The sequence below is a fragment of the Hyla sarda genome, unplaced genomic scaffold, assembly GCF_029499605.1.
Source record: "Hyla sarda isolate aHylSar1 unplaced genomic scaffold, aHylSar1.hap1 scaffold_805, whole genome shotgun sequence".
In the NCBI taxonomy this organism is placed as follows: domain Eukaryota; kingdom Metazoa; phylum Chordata; class Amphibia; order Anura; family Hylidae; genus Hyla; species Hyla sarda.
This window is the reverse complement of record NW_026610831.1, coordinates 40,417-54,088: the sequence shown is the minus strand read 5'-3', so window position 1 is coordinate 54,088 and position 13,672 is coordinate 40,417. Positions and strand designations below refer to the sequence as shown.

The window sequence follows — 13,672 nt, the reverse complement described above, 5'->3', positions numbered from 1 at the left end:
CGACACTGCCCCGCGCCCTGTACACGACACTGCCCCGCGCCCTGTACGCGACACTGCCCCGCACCCTGTACGCGACACTCGCCCCGCGCCCTGTACGCGACACTCGCCCCGCGCCCTGTACGCGACACTCGCCCGCGCCCTGTACGCGACACTCGCCCCTCGCCCTGTACGCGACACTCGCCCCTCGCCCTGTACGCGACACTCGCCCCGCGCCCTGTACGCGACACTCGCCCCGCGCCCTGTACGCGACACTCGCCCCGCGCCCTGTACGCGACACTCTCCCCGCGCCCTGTACGCGACACTCGCCCCGCGCCCTGTACGCGACACTCGCCCCGCGCCCTGTACGCGACACTCGCCCCGCACCCTGTACGCGACACTCGCCCCGCGCCCTGTACGCGACACTCGCCCCGCGCCCTGTACACGACAACGGTCGTGATACAATTCACGTATTGTTTGTACTTTCCCCAATTCAGTAACATTTGTCTGAAGAAGTAAGAGACACGTGGGTTTACTGTTCATTATCCTGCAGAGCAGGCGAGGGGATCGCCGATGTCCTATAGTAGTGACGCCCCTTGGGACACATCTTACCACATTCTCAAATACAAAAAAGCTAATATATTACTGGGGGGAGACATCATTACAGAGTAATAACTGTGTAAGGACAGAAAGATGGAGCCCGATAGATAAAATCGCTAAATGCCTGACCGTGTAATCTGCTGCGGAAATGTCCATGCCCTGATATCTGCACCCCCTGATATCTGAGGGGTAATAAGTCCTGCACCCCCTGATATCTGAGGGGTAATACATCCTGCACCCCCTGATATCTGATGGGTAATAAGTCCTGCACCCCCTGATATCTGAGGGGTAATAAGTCCTGCACCCCCTGATATCTGAGGGGTAATAAGTCCTGCACCCCCTGATATCTGAGGGGTAATACATCCTGCACCCCCTGATATCTGAGGGGTAATAAGTCCTGCACCCCCTGATATCTGAGGGGTAATAAGTCCTGCACCCCCTGATATCTGATGGGTAATAAGTCCTGCACCCCCTGATATCTGATGAGTAATAAGTCCTGCACCCCCTGATATCTGAGGGGTAATAAGTCCTGCACCCCCTGATATCTGATGGGTAATAAGTCCTGCACCCCCTGATATCTGATGAGTAATAAGTCCTGCACCCCCTGATATCTGAGGGGTAATAAGTCCTGCACCCCCTGATATCTGATGGGTAATAAGTCCTGCACCCCCTGATATCTGATGGGTAATAAGTCCTGCACCCCCTGATATCTGAGGGGTAATAAGTCCTGAACCCCCTGATATCTGATGGGTAATAAGTCCTGCACCCCCTGATATCTGATGGGTAATAAGTCCTGCACCCCCTGATATCTGATGGGGTAATACGTCCTGCACTCCCTGATATCTGATGGGTAATAAGTCCTGCACCCCCTGATATCTGATGGGTAATAAGTCCTGCACCCCCTGATATCTGAGGGGTAATAAGTCCTGCACCCCCTGATATCTGATGGGTAATAAGTCCTGAACCCCCTGATATCTGATGGGTAATAAGTCATGCACCCCCTGATATCTGATGGGTAATAAGTCCTGCACCCCCTGATATCTGATGGGTAATAAGTCCTGCACCCCCTGATATCTGATGGGTAATAAGTCCTGCACCCCCTGATATCTGATGGGTAATAAGTCCTGCACCCCCTGATATCTGAGGGGTAATAAGTCCTGCACCCCCTGATATCTGAGGGGTAATAAGTCCTGCACCCCCTGATATCTGATGGGTAATAAGTCCTGCACCCCCTGATATCTGAGGGGTAATAAGTCCTGCACCCCCTGATATCTGATGGGTAATAAGTCCTGCACCCCCTGATATCTGATGGGTAATAAGTCCTGCACCCCCTGATATCTGATGGGTAATAAGTCCTGCACCCCCTGATATCTGATGGGTAATAAGTCCTGCACCCCCTGATATCTGATGGGTAATAAGTCCTGCACCCCCTGATATCTGAGGGGTAATAAGTCCTGCACCCCCTGATATCTGATGGGTAATAAGTCCTGCACCCCCTGATATCTGATGGGTAATAAGTCCTGCACCCCCTGATATCTGAGGGGTAATAAGTCCTGAACCCCCTGATATCTGATGGGTAATAAGTCCTGCACCCCCTGATATCTGATGGGTAATAAGTCCTGCACCCCCTGATATCTGATGGGTAATAAGTCCTGCACCCCCTGATATCTGATGGGTAATACGTCCTGCACCCCCCTGATATCTGATGGGTAATAAGTCCTGCACCCCCTGATATCTGATGGGTAATAAGTCCTGCACCCCCCTGATATCTGATGGGTAATAAGTCCTGCACCCCCCTGATATCTGATGGGTAATAAGTCCTGCACCCCTGATATCTGATGGGTAATAAGTCCTGCACCCCCTGATATCTGATGGGTAATAAGTCCTGCACTCCCTGATATCTGATGGGTAATAAGTCCTGCACCCCCTGATATCTGATGGGTAATAAGTCCTGCACCCCCTGATATCTGAGGGGTAATAAGTCCTGCACCCTCTGATATCTGAGGGGTAATAAGTCCTGCACCCCCTGATATCTGATGGGTAATAAGTCCTGCACCCCCTGATATCTGATGGGTAATAAGTCCTGCACCCCCTGATATCTGATGGGTAATAAGTCCTGCACCCCCTGATATCTGATGGGTAATAAGTCCTGCACCCCCTGATATCTGAGGGGTAATAAGTCCTGCACCCCCTGATATCTGATGGGTAATAAGTCCTGCACCCCCTGATATCTGATGGGTAATAAGTCCTGCACCCCCTGATATCTGAGGGGTAATAAGTCCTGCACCCCCTGATATCTGATGGGTAATAAGTCCTGCACCCCCTGATATCTGATGGGTAATAAGTCCTGCACCCCCTGATATCTGATGGGTAATAAGTCCTGCACTCCCTGATATCTGATGGGTAATAAGTCCTGCACCCCCTGATATCTGAGGGGTAATAAGTCCTGCACCCCCTGATATCTGATGGGTAATAAGTCCTGCACCCCCTGATATCTGATGGGTAATAAGTCCTGCACCCCCTGATATCTGATGGGTAATAAGTCCTGCACCCCCTGATATCTGATGGGTAATAAGTCCTGCACCCCCTGATATCTGATGGGTAATAAGTCCTGCACCCCCTGATATCTGATGGGTAATAAGTCCTGCACCCCCTGATATCTGATGGGTAATAAGTCCTGCACTCCCTGATATCTGATGGGTAATAAGTCCTGCACCCCCTGATATCTGATGGGTAATAAGTCCTGCACCCCCTGATATCTGATGGGTAATAAGTCCTGCACCCCCTGATATCTGATGGGTAATAAGTCCTGCACCCCCTGATATCTGAGGGGTAATAGGTCCTGCACCCCCTGATATCTGAGGGGTAATAAGTCCTGCACCCCCTGATATCTGATGGATAATAAGTCCTGCACCCCCTGATATCTGAGGGGTAATAAATCCTGCACCCCCTGATATCTGAGGGGTAATAAGTCCTGCACCCCCTGATATCTGATGGGTAATAAGTCCTGCACCCCCTGATATCTGATGGGTAATAAGTCCTGTACCCCCTGATATCTGATAGATAATAAATCCTGCACCCCCTGATATCTGATGGGTAATAAGTCCTGCACCCCCTGATATCTGAGGGGTAATACATCCTGCACCCCCTGATATCTGAGGGGTAATAAGTCCTGCACCCCCTGATATCTGAGGGGTAATAAGTCCTGCACCCCCTGATATCTGATGGGTAATAAGTCCTGCACCCCCTGATATCTGAGGGGTAATAAGTCCTGCACCCCCTGATATCTGAGGGGTAATAAGTCCTGCACCCCCTGATATCTGATGGGTAATAAGTCCTGCACCCCCTGATATCTGATGGGTAATAAGGCCTGCACCCCCTGATATCTGAGGGGTAATAAATCCTGCACCCCCTGATATCTGAGGGGTAATAAGTCCTGCACCCCCTGATATCTGATGGGTAATAAGTCCTGCACCCCCTGATATCTGATGGGTAATAAGTCCTGCACCCCCTAAAATATGATGGGTAATAAGTCCTGCACCCTCTGATATCTGATTGGTAATAAATCCTGCACCCCCTGATATCTGAGGGGTAATAAATCCTGCACCCCCTGATATCTGAGGGGTAATAAGTCCTGCACCCCCTGATATCTGATTGGTAATAAGTCCTGCACCCCCTGATATCTGATGGGTAATAAGTCCTGCACCCCCTGATATCTGAGGGGTAATAAGTCCTGCACCCCCTGATATCTGAGGGGTAATAAGTCCTGCACCCCCTGATATCTGATGGGTAATAAGTCATGCACCCCCTGATATCTGATGGGTAATAAGTCCTGCACCCCCTGATATCTGTTGGGTAATAAGTCCTGCACCCCCTGATATCTGAGGGGTAATAAGTCCTGCACCCCCTGATATCTGATGGGTAATAAGTCCTGCACCCCCTGATATCTGATGGGTAATAAGTCCTGCACCCCCTGATATCTGATGGGTAATAAGTCCTGCACCCCCTGATATCTGATGGGTAATAAGTCATGCACCCCCTGATATCTGATGGGTAATAAGTCCTGCACCCCCTGATATCTGAGGGGTAATAAGTCCTGCACCCCCTGATATCTGATGGGTAATAAGTCCTGCACCCCCTGATATCTGAGGGGTAATAAGTCCTGCACCCCCTGATATCTGATGGGTAATAAGTCCGGCACCCCCTGATATCTGAGGGGTAATAAGTCCTGCACCCCCTGATATCTGATGGGTAATAAGTCCTGCACTCCCTGATATCTGATGGGTAATAAGTCCTGCACCCCCTGATATCTGAGGGGTAATAAGTCCTGCACCCCCTGATATCTGATGGGTAATAAGTCCTGCACCCCCTGATATCTGATGGGTAATAAGTCCTGCACCCCCTGATATCTGATGGGTAATAAGTCCTGCACCCCCTGATATCTGATAGATAATAAATCCTGCACCCCCTGATATCTGAGGGGTAATAAGTCCTGCACCCCCTGATATCTGCTGGGTAATATGTCCTGCACCCCCTGATATCTGATGGGTAATAAGTCCTGCACCCCCTGATATCTGATGGGTAATAAGTCCTGCACCCCTGATATCTGATGGGTAATAAGTCCTGCACCCCCTGATATCTGATAGGTAATAAGTCCTGCACCCCTTGATATCTGATGGGTAATAAGTCCTGCACCCCCTGATATCTGATGGGATGAGAGATGATCCTGGGACATCACCAGATTATATGTTACATTGTGTGATATTTGACCGAGGGAAACGCAACATTTACTAATAACTCCTCATTGTTGTCTCCTTCTAGGAACTATCAGTAATGGAAACAGAAAAGAAATACAAATAAGTCCAGAAGAGGCGTATCTGAATGATAACAGAGAACAGCCGAACAGTAAGTTGTGTCATCTATATGTTATATCTTGTATTATCTATATCTTATATGTGGTGATATCTATATCTTATATTACATGTGGTGATATCTATAACTTATCTTATATGTGGTGATATCTATATCTTATCTTATATGTGGTGATATCTATATCTTATATTATATGTGGTGATATCTATATCTTATATTATATGTGGTGATATCTATATCTTATCTTATTTGTGGTCATGGCTCGAAAGGCCGTACGAGCAAGTATACGAAAAAAGGAGAACAAGAGTACTTACCGTCCTAAGCCTTGGAACCCCGGTAGACCTAGTACAGAATTATAAAATACAAACAGCGGATGAGGTGTGCCCAATAACCGCGACCGAGGGCACGCCTATAGAGGGCATGCCCTAAGTATGGATTATGATAGAAAAGGGGAGGGTTGGGTGGGTGACGCCCACGAGTCATACGCCCCTACCTGTGGGAGAGGGGAGTTTATATACCCCACGCCACTCCCACAAATGCAGCCAATTAGGCTTTTTACTTGTGGTCATGGCTCGAAAGGCCGTACGAGCAAGTATACGAAAAAAGGAGAACAAGAGTACTTACCGTCCTGAGCCTTGGAACCCCGGTAGACCTAGTACAGAATTATAAAATACAAACAGCGGATGAGGTGTGCCCAATAACCGCGACCGAGGGCACGCCTATAGAGGGCAAAGAGTCAAGAGTAGGGTGTAACTCTATTTTATTTGTATCACAACGCCAAAACTTTAAACACATTAGCCATTTCGGTAGAGGGATCCGGAATGTACCGGTCAAAACAGCTGGAGTTCCAGCGGCCTAGCTTCTTAATAATGTGAGCTGGGACATCATGCTTGGAGGCTGCGGAGGCCGCCCCGATCCTGAATGAGTGTCCTGAGATGACAGCAGGATCATGACCTAGCATGGTGACTAGGGAGCGGACGTATCTGATAAACTGGGAGGAAGACAGAGCATGCCCAGCCACCGGGAGGAGCGGACTGTCCGCTGCTTGCCCGGACAGCATTGAGAGGAGGTCGGTGAGAGAAGAGACTGGGCACCACTGATGTGAGGTGGGGAAATATCTGATGGATGCTCCCCATCTGCAGGTTTTAGTGGATGGAAGGGTGAAAGTGAAACCTAGCCTGTTGGATGATAGCTGGCTCAGGGTTGGCCCGGGTGCTCTGCAGCCAGTGCGCGTGAACTCCCCCGGTCTAAGGAAGCCGTAGAAAGCAAGGTGTATGGCAGCTTTGATGACCGTGCTGAGGTGAAAACCAAAAGGGTGCGTGTCCAGTAAGGAAGACATAGCCTGGAAAAGATCCCCCGTGACCGGTGCGCGAGAAAGAGATTTGGGGTGCGACAAGACTGAAATACCCTTGAGTGCTGCTTTGATCGGATGAGCAGAGAGTAGAGAAGAGGCGTGAGGGTGCGAGAGCGACCTGTGGTGTTGAAGACCTGTTAAGTGAAGTTTGATGGTGTTCTGGGATAAGTGTAAAGAAGAATGGCAAAAACCAACAAAAGCTAGGGCAGAGTGTAAAGTGATTGTGGGGGAAAGCCCTAAGCCCTGCATGAAGGAGGAGAAAACCGCCAAAGCGGTATCATAAGCCCGGATCGTGCTGGGAGCTAAAGACTTCTTGATTAGAGTGTTGGCAATGGAGACGTATCTGGCTAGTCCGTCAGCAGTTGTTGGAACGGAGGCACCGGGACTCCGATCCGGTCTGCGTCTGGTTGTACCTGAAAAAACACACTGAATTTAGCCCGAGAGAGTGCATCAGCCGCCAAGTTCTTCCTACCTTCTATGTGCTCGATCAAAAAATGAAAATTGTGCTGGAGAGACAATAGAATGAACCTCCTGACAAAGCGCATTATGTGGGGGGACCTAGAGCGTCCTCTGTTGAGAATGTCGACTGTAGCGGAATTATCGCACAGAAATCGAACTGTGGAGTTAGCCCAGGAATTTTCCAGACAGCAGCGGCGGCTACGATGGGGAATGTTTCAAACAGGGCTGAAGTTACTGTGAAGTCAGGAATGTTGAGGATCTCAGCTGGCCAGGGGCCGGCTAACCACTTGTTCCCGAAAATGGCTGCGAAGCCAACCGATGAGGCATCGGACACTATTGTCGGGGACCCGTCTGATAAAGGGGGAACGAAGAAAGAGACACCGTTCCAGCTCTCCAAGAAGTGATCCCACATGAGTAGGTCAGCCATCGCCTCATTGGTGATGTGAATGACCTGCCTCTGACCCGATACTGAGGGGAGAAGGTCCAAAAGTCTGGATATGAAGGCTCTCCCCTGCGGGATGATCCTCATAGCGAAAGCCATCATGCCCAGGAGGCTCTGGAGTTCAACCCTGGTTACTGTGCGACTCCTGGATAGGTTGTGTATCATCTCCCGGGTTCTGACTAGTTTCTCCTGGGGAAGACTAGCCTGCATGCTTACAGTGTCTAGGATGACGCCCAAGAACACCAGCTGCCTGACGGGGCCCTCCGTCTTGTGTGGTGCCACTGGGACCCCGATTTCCTTGAACAGAGACAGTAGTGAAGTGAGGTTGAGAGGAGCGAGACTGGGATGTTCGAGTAGTAAGAAGTCATCCAGGTAGTGTATGACGTGCTGGCAGTCGGCCACGTTCTGGAGTGCCCAATGCAGTGCTGTGGCTAGTTGGTCAAAGAGCCAGGGGCTGCTCTTTGCCCCGAACGTGAGCTTAACTGCGAAATAATACTTGTCCAGCCACCTGACACCGTGCCATTGCCAGAGGTCTTGTCTGATCGGGAGTAGTTTAAAAGCGTCCGTTATGTCCGCTTTGGACAACCAAGTGTTCCTCCCTAACTGTAGGATGATCTGTATGGCTCGGTCAATAGTAGCATATTTCATGGAGAACTCGTCGGAGGGGATTAAAGCATTGATGCTGGGAATGATGGAGGAATAAGGCGCCGAGAGGTCATAAATTAATCTTCTTTTATTGGAATATTTGCCTGTGGCAAGCCCCAGAGGGCTGACTCTCCAGCATGAAAAAAGGGGCACATCAAAGGGACCTATCATGAAACCTTTTGCCAGTTCCTGCTGGATTAGCCCGGACACGATCTCTAGCTCGGAAAGGGCTGATGACAGGTTACCACATTCATGCGTGCTTTGCGGCAAAGCGACCAAACCTGTGTGGAACCCATCGCAAAAACCCGCCACCAGCCATCTCACCCAGTCGGGCTCAGGATGACCAGCTAGGACCTGGGCGAGGACCTGGACCTGTACCACGCCTAGTCATGCCTGAGGGCCCTTCTGGGAGCAGATAGAGCTGGGGTGAGCCCTGAAACAAATTAAACACACATGTAGTAGTCTGCAATTGCTGTACACGCAGGAGGAAAGATTGAAGTTATTGCAGATCTGGGTCTTGCCCAGGTACCTCACTGGTCTACCGAGCCTATCTAAGGCGGCCACGTTCCTTGGAGCTGGAGGGGTGAAGGTGTTCAGGCTCCTACTGGTGCTGGGTTCCCCTGGGTTGCTGACCTGCGGGCACCAGCTGGAAGAATGCGTGGTCACCCTGCATGCGGTGCAGGAGGGGGCTTTCAGAAATGTTCGCAGTATAGCTCTGTGTCTATAGACCCCCAGTTGGTGACGTAGCCGAACTGAGCGTATGCGGCTGCTACTTTTGTTGAAAAAGACTTGTGGTACTCGTAGAACGTGGTACCCCCGTATTTGTACGCCATCTGCACTACCCTGTGTAAATACAGGTCCAACTCCTCCCTGCGGCCAGGGCTGACTGAACAGAGTACGTCCCTGAATAGTCCAAATGCCAGCACAAACTCAGTGACACTCAACTTCCTGCTGAGCCTAGCGTCCTTGCTTTTGAACGTGACCGCCAGCTCCCCGCAGGCAACGGTTTTGGTATCATGTACGTCCGTGGTGGCAATTAGCAGAGAGGCGAGGTTGACCTCTTTTCCCTCAAGGATGTCCTTTTTTATGGCTGCCGGGATGAAATGTGCGGGCGTGATGATCGGTGGAGGATGTGGCATACCTGAAGGCGTGGCCTGAGAGGTAGAAGCCGTGGGCGACGCTGCGGTCGGGACTGCTTCGTCGCTCCTGGAGAGTTCCATTAGGTCTAGCCTAGCCTTGAAGCCTGACACCGTCGTAAGCACCTCAGTCATCATAGTGTGAAGCTGAGACAAGGAGGCGCTTGAGACTTGGTCCTGGGCCGCAGCCTGGCTACCCCGGGTGGCTTGGTCAGCATTCAGCAAGTTGAATCACTCGCCCTTCCTAGCTGAGGCCGGAAAGTGGACACCCCTCCTTCTCAACTCTTCCATTAGCCTGGGGATGGTCCAGGACCTGTACGAGGGCAAGCTGCCTCGGTCCGAGGCCCTGGCGGGAGTCTCAGGAACCGAGAGTGCCTCCTCGATATCCACTGGCTGAGACATGCTGCTGGCAAGCCTGTACATTTTTTAAAAAAAATTTTTTTTATATAAATTTTTTTATTTTTTTTTCCAGTTCTCCTGGCTACAGGAGGGAACTGACCTGCTGAATTTCCTGAAAAGCTTCAAACACCGGGAGTACTGACCGCACGGCAATGGCTTCCAGCTGTGGATATTTAGGGAAAGATTAATTACACATGAATGTGACCGACCGAAAGGTGTGATGGAGGAAGGTGTGATACTGAAACTGAGGCTGAGTGTATGCTGTTGCGCTGAAGAAGAGTCAGAACAGCATACGCAGAGGACCCCACTGAAGAAGAGTCAGACGCAGGCGATCCTCTGCCTATGAGTGGTGTCGAGTTGTTCTGAAGAAGAGTCAGAAATAACCATGTCGTCAAGCCCCAACTGAAATTGAGTCAGGCTGGGGCCGATTGATGTGAGTGTGGTGACGCACGTGGCTCTGAAGACGTGTCAGTAGGAGCGTCCTAACCGGTGGCGGGAGTGCTCATGACTGCGTAAATGTACGGGATGAGTATGGAGTGATAGACGGAGGGAGAACATACGGTTCCCCTCTCTGATATTGATTCTGTAAGTACCTCAACTGAAAGCTGTATGAGATGTTTCGGGAATACGACCACCTGGTACCCTGTGGAGCAAGCAAAACGTGATGAGGCAGGAAGCAACCTGACTGACCGTAGCTGCCAACGTTGATGAGCCACCGGCCGTCAAGCTACATATGTGTATACAGTGACATCAAGCAAACAAGTTCCGTGCCGTAGTGGTGATAAGCAGCTCCTAACCCTGCTCCCTTGACACCCCCTCCCCCTCCCTCTGGCAACCAGGACCGGCTGGGCCTTGCGACTCCTGCCATGTGCCCACCTTAGCATGTGAAACAGGGGGGGGGGGGGGGGAGTTGGAGCAGTGGTGGGAAAGAGTCGTTGTCGCCAGAGAGAAATCCGGCGTGATAAGCAGGGCCTGCGTGCCCTGGAGGGTAGCTGTGGCCTCCGTGCGTGGCTCTAAACGAAACCGAATCGACCCCCACCCCCAGCCGAGCGGCGAAGGGGAGCGGGACTGTGTGACGGGTCCCGGGAAACCCCTCCCCTTTGGCCGGGACAGTTTGTGGGGAGGCCATCAGCGGCAGCATCCTCCGGCTGAGCCACGGCAGCGCCGCGGCGCTGGACGACGCCGTCACTACTCCTCCCCCCCCCCCCCCCGGGCCAGAAGCCCCGCCCAGCCAGCGCACGTGGCAGGAGATGGCGTGGAAGCGGGGCACCAGGCCCGGACGGAGCGGCCGGACCGCCGAGCGGCGGCGGCTGAACCGGGGAGGTCCCCCACCCACATCCGGAAGCGCAACACCGGGGAGAACGCCGCAGTGCAGGGCCCGACAACCCGCTCCCCCCCCCCCCCCCCCCCCCCGGCCAGCCGGGCAAGTGTTGACGGCCGGCAGGAGAGGAAGGGCCGCGCGACCCGCAGGAGCAGCGTTCCTCCAGAGCGGCAGCAAGCAGGTGACAGGCGGGTAACCGGGACAGGGGCCTGGGGCTGCGGCAGGAGTGATACTCACCGACCTGAAACACGAAAATAACTGCAACCAACTGCAAACGACTGACACCTCCGAGACGTACGCCCTAACACGGTATCCTGCAAGAGAGATACCGCCCACGAGTCATACGCCCCTACCTGTGGGAGAGGGGAGTTTATATACCCCACGCCACTCCCACAAATGCAGCCAATTAGGCTTTTTACATGTGGTGATATCTATATCTTATATGTGGTGATATCTATATCTTATCTTATATGTGGTGATATCTATATCTTATATGTGGTGATATCTATATCTTATATTATATGTGGTGATATCTATATCTTATCTTATATGTGGTGATATCTATATCTTATCTTATATGTGGTGATATCTATATCTTATATTATATGTGGTGATATCTATATCTTATATTATATGTGGTGATATCTATATCTTATATTATATGTGGGGATATCTATATCTTATCTTATATGTGGTGATATCTATATCTTATCTTATATGTGGTAATATCTATATCTTATCTTATATGTGGTGATATCTATATCTTATCTTATATGTGGTGATATCTATATCTTATATTATATGTGGTGATATCTATATCTTATATTATATGTGGTGATATCTATATCTTATATTATATGTGGGGATATCTATATCTTATCTTATATGTGGTGATATCTATATCTTATCTTATATGTGGTGATATCTATATCTTATCTTATATGTGGTGATATCTATATCTTATATTATATGTGGTGATATCTATATCTTATATTATATGTGGTGATATCTATATCTTATATTATATGTGGTGATATCTATATCTTATCTTATATGTGGTGATATCTATATCTTATATTATATGTGGTGATATCTATATCTTATATGGGGTGATATTTTTATCTTATATTATATGTGGTGATATCTATATCTTATCTTATACGTGGTGATATCTATATCTTATATTATATGTGGTGATATCTATATCTTATATTATATGTGGTGATATCTATATCTTATATCATATGTGGTGATATCTATATATTATATTATATGTGGTGATATCTATATCTTATCTTATATGTGGTGATATCTATATCTTATATCATATGTGGTAATATCTATATCTTATATGTGGTGATATCTATATCTTATATTATATGTGGTAATATCTATATCTTATATGGGGTGATATCTATATCTTATATTATATGTGGTGATATCTATATCTTATATTATATGTGGTGATATCTATATCTTATATTATATGTGGTGATATCTATATCTTATATTATATGTGGTGATATCTATATCTTATATTATATGTGGTGATATCTATATCTTATATTATATGTGGTGATATCTATATCTTATATCATATGTGGTGATATCTATATCTTATATCATATGTGGTGATATCTATATCTTATATTATATGTGGTGATATCTATATCTTATCTTATATGTGGTGATATCTATATCTTATATCATATGTGGTAATATCTATATCTTATATGTGGTGATATCTATATCTTATATCATATGTGGTAATATCTATATCTTATATGTGGTGATATCTATATCTTATATTATATGTGGTGATATCTATATCTTATCTTATATGTGGTGATATCTATATCTTATATTATATGTGGTGATATCTATATCTTATATCATATGTGGTGATATCTATATCTTATATTATATGTGGTGATATCTATATCTTATATCATATGTGGTGATATCTATATTTTATCTTATATGTGGTGATATCTATATCTTATCTTATATGTGGTAATATCTATATCTTATCTTATATGTGGTGATATCTATATCTTATATTATATGTGGTAATATCTATATCTTATATTATATGTGGTTGTTACGCCGAGCGCTCCGGGTCCCCGCTCCTCCCCGGAGCACTCGCAACTTCCTCGCATTTGCAGCGCCCCGGTCAGACCTGCTGACCGGGTGCGCTGCAATGTCTCTCTCAGCCGGGATGCGATTCGCGATGCGGGAGGCGCCCGCTCGCGATGCGCATCCCGGCTCCCGTACCTGACTCGCTCCCCGTCGGTCTTGTCCCGGCGCGCGCGGCCCCGCTCCTTAGGGCGCGCGCGCGCCGGGTCTCTGCAATTTAAAGGGCCACTGCGCCACTGATTGGTGCAGCAGGCTTAATTAGTGTCTTCACCTGTGCACTCCCTATTTATACATCACTTCCCCTGCACTCCCTTGCCGGATCTTGTTGCCAT

At 48.8% G+C, this 13,672-nt stretch overlaps 1 protein-coding gene across 1 annotated transcript in view; it reads left to right on the top strand.

The window, feature by feature from the left end:
• LOC130346964 (uncharacterized) overlaps positions 1-13,672 on the top strand; it is a 100,684-nt gene that overhangs the window by 62,787 nt on the left and 24,225 nt on the right. The window contains exon 5 of the mRNA XM_056554596.1: positions 5,398-5,481. Coding sequence (XP_056410571.1) covers positions 5,398-5,481 — 84 coding nt within the window. The remainder of the gene's footprint in view (positions 1-5,397; positions 5,482-13,672) is intronic.